This window comes from Lates calcarifer, linkage group LG9 (genome assembly GCF_001640805.2).
Source record: "Lates calcarifer isolate ASB-BC8 linkage group LG9, TLL_Latcal_v3, whole genome shotgun sequence".
Classification (NCBI taxonomy): domain Eukaryota; kingdom Metazoa; phylum Chordata; class Actinopteri; family Centropomidae; genus Lates; species Lates calcarifer.
In genome coordinates this window covers 14,738,414-14,745,799 of record NC_066841.1, presented here as the reverse complement: position 1 = coordinate 14,745,799, position 7,386 = coordinate 14,738,414, and the positions used below count along the sequence as shown (strand labels likewise).

The following is a 7,386-nucleotide window of genomic DNA, read 5'->3' as shown; positions in this document are numbered from 1 at the left end:
ATTTCTGTGTTCTCTGTCATTTTCCTTATATATATATATATATATATATATATATATATAATATATATATATATATATATATAGAGAGAGAGAGAGAGAGAGAGAGAGTTTTTTGTCTTATTTTAAGTCAAAATAAAGTTCTAAGCAAAGTGACAGGAAAAATAAGGAATGCAGAATTCAGTTTGTTTAAAAACACATATGTGTGGTTTTAATATCTATATTAAGTGAAGGTTAGTGACGAAAAAAAAAATTCATAGGCAGAAATATATACTAAGACACTGTACTTCCCTGTAGGCCATTCTCCACTTCCTCCTCTCAGAGTTGTAAGGCAGGGTGGGTTGCATTCTTTCTAGATAAGACTTTGTCAAACCAGTTTGATACCATACATCTGTTCTCCAACAGTATTGTTAGTAAAGTGCAGCACAAACATTAATTGATATTGCAGTTGTCCATTTCTCTTCTGTAGTAATAGAATATATACTTTTTTAACATTTACAGCATGATGAACTGTGTTGTTGTAAATAATAAAAAAAAAAAAAACAGCACATGCTGTCTGTGTATTACAGTACTGAGATAAACGTGCTTTACCTGACAGTGCTGTCTGAGAGCCGACAGCACATAACAGATAAAATGTCCATAAAAGTGTTACAACATGTTGACTGTAACCAGCTCTCTTGTCCCTAAAGGTGAAACCATTGCTTTTGTCCCACAAGCTCCCTTATTCGAGGTTGAACTTTTCGAGATTATCTCTGAAGAGTGTGTCTTTGACGGCTTTGAAGACGACACGTATGTTCTCTGTGTCTGTGGCGCAGGTGTAGTGTGTGTAAAGGGGTTTCTGATGCCCCATGTGGTGCTCCTTGTACATTTGCAAGATGAACTTTTTCGCAGATTCGGCATCACCCTGAGGCCCTGTGAGGGTCAAAATCAGAGTCAATCTGTGTATTTAGAGGAAATTACACTCTGAGAGATCACCTGGGGCATAAGCTGCGTTTGAAATCACCCCCTTGTCCACTCATTTACTCAATAGTTTACTTGATACCAGAAAGTAGTGTGCATGCCAAGGGAAAAAACATTGTTCTATTATGGGATTAATTATTAGTCTGACAGTCATATTCTTGAGTAATTGTTACAAAAAATGTGGAAAAATGCCTATCATGGTTTGTCTGAGGCCAAAATGACATCTTCAAATTGCTTGTTTTGTCTGACCAACAGTCCAAAACACTAAAATATTCAGTTGTTCTTGCTTGAAAAAGAAGTGAAACAACAAACTGATTATCAAAATAGTTGCAGTCAGAATGGCAGACAGCAATTACAAAGCACTAAATAGTAAATAGGCAGTGATTTGGGACATATTGTAGCTATGAATGCTGTCACATGTGAAGCAAAAAGAGCAAAGAGCATTCTTTACCAGTGTAGGCTGGGAAGTAGGATGCCAGATGAGAGTGTGCGATTTTCTCATGTAGCAGGTCAGTTTTGTTCAGGAAGAGGATGGTGGAGGACTCCTGGAACCAAGGGTATGAGAGGATGGTCTTGAACAAGGCGAGGCTCTCTCTCAGTCGATTCTGAGGAAAGAAGAGGGGAACATGATCGGACAATGCAAATTTCACAGCAATAAAAGAAGGAACACCATCTACAGCTGAGGAAAAGGAAATTAAGAATAAAATCATAATTTTGAAGGGCAAAAGACTGAACTGGCTTTTGAACTTACATCACTCTTAGTCTCATAAAGGACTTGATCATACTCGCTGAGGGCTGCCAGGAAGATGATGGAGGTGACGTTCTCGAAACAGTGGATCCATTTCTTCCTCTCTGAACGCTGGCCACCCACATCTACCATCCTAGAGACATATGACCATTGATTTAAGTAAAATATAAATACTACCTGATTATTAAAGGAAATAATATAGCCTGACTGTCCAAAGGGTAAAAAAAAATCTGTGTTAATTAGTAAGCTTTAGAGGTGCTGCCTTTATGCTAAGCTAAGCTAATTTGCTGCTGGCTATTGCTTCATATTTAGTGCACAGACATCAGAGTGGTCAACCTCCTCATCCAACCCGTGGCAAGAGTGAGCAAAGGAGTGTGATTTCTCAAAATGTTAGATCCCCAGAGTTTCAAAACAGCATCAAAGACTTGGGCACTATAACCAAATCAGGGATAGAATTCTTCTTCATATATTGTTTTAGTCTGAAAATCCATCACATTTTACTGATTTTTTAAAAAATTTTCCTTGTATTTTTTGCTGTAGTAGGTACTAAAGTGCAATACCCTACCTGAAGATAACTTTTGAGAGGTCGAAGGGATACTCTATGATGCCTGTGGTGGGGACCCTGACCCTCAAGATGTCCTGCAGGGTCGGTATGTAAAAGGGGCTGGTGATTCTGTCCAAGTCGCTCAGGTAACTGAAAGGTTAACAACAGTGCATCCACTTTAATATTCTGAAAAAAAACTTGACCAGATAGAAGGGAACATCATACAGAAAACTGCATTTGTTATATGCCGAGTTACATCTAACATTTATCCGTACAAATCTACACTTGTATTATTTGAGTTGATGAATGCAAAATAAAGCACAACAAAAAAATGGTTCCCTGGGAGAGCCTTGGGTTTATGTAAATGATCAGACATGAATTACATAAAAGTCTCACTATTTGGCAGAGTCAGATAGCTGGAATTCCCTCCTGCGGTCGTAGCATCTTTGAATGCCATGGTCATTCCACACTCTTTTAATGGCCTCCACCTGCCAAGCCTCCAGAGTGGACACCTGGTCTGCCTCCACTTTGCTCAGCTTCTCTGCTTGGCTCTGACACATAAAAAAAAACATCCACAGGGGATTTTTGTTTTGAAACAAACTTTGTATTTTTCACTGACTTATAAATAGACCTTTACGAGGATGAGAGCTGCAAAAGAAGTTCAGTAGATGGATTTTGTGGACGTCGACAAAAACTCAATCACCACATTGGTCCAGTCTGAAATAAATTAACTACTGGATGTATTGCCATGTAATTTTGTACAGATGTCCATTGTCCCTAGATGATAAACCCTAAAGACTCCCCTGGCTCCCACCCCCTCTAATACCACCATGAGGTTGATATTTGTAGTTTTTTAGTGAAATGTCTCAACAACTATGGGATGGACTGTCATGAAATTTGGTACCATCATTCTTGTTCCACTTAGGATGATCTGCAGGTGCTTTGGCAATATCTAAACTTTTTATCTAGCCCCCCATCATCATTAGCATTTAGCCCAAAGACTCTAGCCTCTAGCATGGCTGCAGAGTATTGTTAGAGTCCTGCTAACCTGCCAGTGAGCTTTATCAAATGCTACAGAAGGAACCAGTGCTATCTCTTTTAAAAACATGTACAGTTTCTCACAATGTTCTGGTCATCGATGTAGTCAATCTGTAGAGTCTGCATGGCCTGGATCAGCGCCTGGATGGCCATGACGATGTTCTGAAACACCAGCCGAATGAAGCCTTTCTTGTCAGTGTCATTGTATCCACTGCCATGGATGATCCTCATCTGTTTGATGAAAGTGCTCTTCCCACTTTCACCAGTCCCTAGGCAAATGAGATGAATGAGACTGAAGGATGAAAAATGGAATGAGATCAAAGCAATGCCAGAAATAGGACATCTGTGACAAGCACTAAAAAAAAATCATCTGAACATCAATCAGCTGCAGCTAAACAGGATTTCAGCAACTAAACAACAAAAAGGCTGCATTCTTTAGAGTGAAAGAATATTCTCACAAGTTGGAGATTCACAGGTTGTAACAGTCTTTTTCCCCAAGCCACAGATGTGAGAATCTGTGCATGAGTGGGTGCATATGCGCTTGGTTTCTTCAGGTTTATGCAAGCTACCAACTGTTCCTTTGTTTCTATAAAAGCACCCTATGCTCATGTTCTTCATGTATTATTTATAAATTATTTTCATTTCTGGAATGTGCACTTATATAAACAAGACAAACAAAAAAAACATATAACATATAAGTTGATCTCCCCCAAAATATATTTAAAAAAAGTATAGTAATAAATTAAAATAAAAATAATAATAATAAAAATGTAAATGAAAGGTGTATTTGTTTTTTTCTGCAAAGTACAAATGTGTTGTCAATGTGTCAATGTGTCTATCAACAACCATGTGTCCTTGAGTGGAACAGTGAACCGCTTCCTGCCCCCTGGTTGTAAATTACTCCTGATAAGAGTGTCAGCTAACCACCTAAAATGCCTAAAATTGTTAACCATTACACTGACCTTTACTGGAGAGTATTGTTCTCCAAACAGGCTAACTCAAGTTGAAGTTTAAAGTAGTGCTGACCTTTAAACACAGTCCTTCATGTCCAATGCATTGTTTCCAACTTAACCAACAGTCTAGCTTTTATAAGTGGGTTGTTTTGATAGATCTTGGAAGAAAACAGGCCTCATCTGAAGCTATTATGAGCTGTGATGTATTTCATGAGGTGTTTGCTCATCTTCACAGTTGTCAAGATGTCTCTCTGCACTGTATGATACTTTGCTCTCTTTTTTAATGTTCTACACATCAAATACAGGCTACCTGCTTCTACATACCTGCATAGGCATTATTACTGGAGACCCTAATGTCTCATGAGCAAGATGTCTATGAAACTGAAGGCGTGGTCTTCTGAAAACATGTGTCAGTCTGGTTTGATTTGAATGAGAGTTTTAAAAAAAAAAAATCATGCCAGTGACTCATCAGGGTTTCACCAGCTATTTGAAGAATGCAACAGGCAACCTGCGACTACTTTAAAGGAAGAGTGCAACCAAAAACACAAACTGAAGCCTTGCGATCCATTGATCCACGATGAATCAATGCACTCAACTCAAAATCTTTCCAAAAACAATGATACAGTCGCTCACAACCTGTAAATGCAAATGATAACATGTTATCACTGAAAACTACTTCCTGCCAAAGTCTGCCCACCATCTATCTGTGCACAGACACTCACGATGAGGTTTTAGCCAGGTAATTTGCGTGGCTCTGGGTCATGACGATATCTTATTAGTTGGTCGGACTGCCACGTAAGCCCTAGACTGAAATATCCCTTACGATTTTGGATGGATCATGATCCCCAGAGAATGATTTCTCTGGTTTTAGTGATGAAATGTCTCAACAATTATTTGATGGATTTCCATGAAATTTTGTGCATATATTCACAGTGCCCAGAGGATGACGCCCAATAACTTCAGTGATGCTTTAGCTTTTCCTCTAGTCCAACCTTGAGGCTGACATTTTTGGTTTTGAATGAAAAAATGTCCCTTCAGAATTGTCAAAATATTGATGATCCCTCTGCTTTCTGTCTAATGCCATCATCAGATGATAAGTTTAATTTGTCGAGTACTTTTATGAACAAATCTAATGACATTCCCATTAGTTTGGTTTAGTGCTATCATACCTGCTTAACCTCGTTAACATCATTGTGAGCGTGTTAGCATGCTCAAGTTACCATTAAACTCAAAGCATTGCTATGCAATATCCAGCTCAGTAAGTATTGGGGCTGCGACTGATGATTATTTTCATTGTCAATTAATCTTCTGATAAGTTGGAAATAGTGATTTTTGGCATTTTTTGTTGATACTTGATACATACTGTAGTCACAGTTCTTTAAAAAACAAATTCAAAATAATGTAAATTCATATTTTGTGTTTACCAAACAAATATTGACCAATTTCTAATATGTGTATGTCAGTCAAGTGTTTTGTTCAGGGTTCAGCCAAGACACAGCTAGTAACACTGGCTGGCTACGTGTCTAAAACGACATTCACCTGAGCTGTAACCATGAACTATAGAATCTACATCATGATAAACATTGAGTCACTTTGTAAATCAGGTGTCTGAGATTTTGAGTACCAGTTTTGAGAATGTCAGAGGGCGGAAGTTAATTATTTTCAAACATTTTCCGACGCCATGCGTGAACATGTGGACCAAACCAAACTCAGCTGGCACTCACCTAAAAGCAGCAACTTTAATTCCCGGTGAGAATCTCTTTTATCACGACGTAATTGTCTCTCTATTTCTCTGTGTATCCGGAGTCTCTCCAACTCCTCACCAGACATACAGCACTCCTCCATTGTTGTCCGAGACGGGGGGTGGGGGGTTAGTGAAATGAATGGATAATGATTTTTCTCAGGCCTGCCAGGGAAACTTCTGTCCCGGAACAGGTGGATTGGCGACTTTCTGGAGTCATTCTTCCTCGTGCGAGATCCAGTTCAGGTGCTTTTCACATTCCTGCTGTGCACGGGAGGCGGGCAGATGGGCAGGCTCTGAGTGAAAGGCAGTGGAAATTTATGTGGAACGCTCGTGTGTATCTGCTTACAGGTCCGTACTCCCATGGGCCGTTGAATTTGAAACTCTTTTCCCACAGTGAGGTCTAGTGCAGGAGGGAAAACATAATGGAGGAAACCCAGCTCCAAACAATTCACAGCATTTAAGCATATGTGTTTAATTTACACCAAAACTGCACCTTAACTGCACGAATAATACCTGAGGGCACAGGTGTTACAGGAGTAACACATTTAAAGCCATGTTGAAAGATTCAGGTTTGTCTCGCCTCTGGTCGTACTTCCACCTGTAACCAACAGTGTCGTCACGGTGTCCTGCAGTACACCTCTACATCGCCACAGCAAAGTGACAAGTTAAACCACTGGAGGTCAACAAAAACAAGATTTTCAAGGGATATTAAATTACTTTTCAAGTTATTTCTTAAGCAGCAGTGACAAACATTCACTTGTCTAATCTTAAATCAAAATAAGTTAGTTTTATTATTTTTCTATGATGGTAAACTGAATATTTTGAAGGTTTCACCATGACTGTGGACTCAGGAAAACTTGAGACGGGACTTTTTTTTTTAAAGAGAAAAACAAGACCATAAACATGCAAAAATGATGGAACTGCCATGATAGCTTTAAAATACTGTGTGCTGTATAGTATTACTGATATTAAAACTACTGTAGGTAGTATAGACACAAATGTAAAAAGAAAAAAAAAGTCTAACTCACGGCTAATGTCTATTAGAGCTTCAAACCATGAGTAAAATTAATGGGCAACTTATGTATTTTAATAACTGATAAATCATCAAGTCTTTTTTAATGCAGGGATTTCAAAGGCTTCCTAAATGTGAAGATTTTCTCTGGGAAACTGTGATATCTGTTATTTTCTGCTATTCTACAGACAAAGCAATTGATTAGTCAGGAAAATAACTGTTAGATTAATCAATAATGAAAATAATTGTTTCAGCCCTGGTGCTTATTATATTCAGTGGATAATGTGTTTGGTTGGAACACTTGATTGGATGATTGATTCAGGGCAGATTTGGGTCTGGATTGATTAAACAGAATCACCAAGGACCCTGTGCCCAGCAGCTTCATCACCC

At 38.7% G+C, this 7,386-nt stretch overlaps 1 protein-coding gene across 2 annotated transcripts; it reads right to left on the bottom strand.

Annotated features, from left to right (window-relative positions):
• Positions 1 to 181: 181 nt before the first annotated feature.
• LOC108874116 (guanine nucleotide-binding protein subunit alpha-14) lies at positions 182 to 6,302 on the bottom strand. Of its 2 annotated transcripts, none has more exons than XM_018662525.2 (7): positions 5,965 to 6,302; positions 3,372 to 3,556; positions 2,646 to 2,800; positions 2,271 to 2,399; positions 1,709 to 1,838; positions 1,409 to 1,562; positions 182 to 909 (listed from the first exon to the last, which is right to left on the bottom strand). In XM_018662525.2, exons 1-7 carry the CDS (start codon positions 6,083 to 6,085, stop codon positions 719 to 721), a joined length of 1,065 nt encoding a protein of 354 aa, XP_018518041.1. In that variant the 5' UTR covers positions 6,086 to 6,302; the 3' UTR covers positions 182 to 718. The 2 variants fall into 2 exon arrangements, with proteins under 2 accessions (XP_018518041.1, XP_050928896.1); XM_051072939.1 differs by having other exon boundaries at positions 3,372 to 3,579; positions 5,965 to 6,101.
• Between the last annotated feature and the right edge of the window lie 1,084 nt (positions 6,303 to 7,386).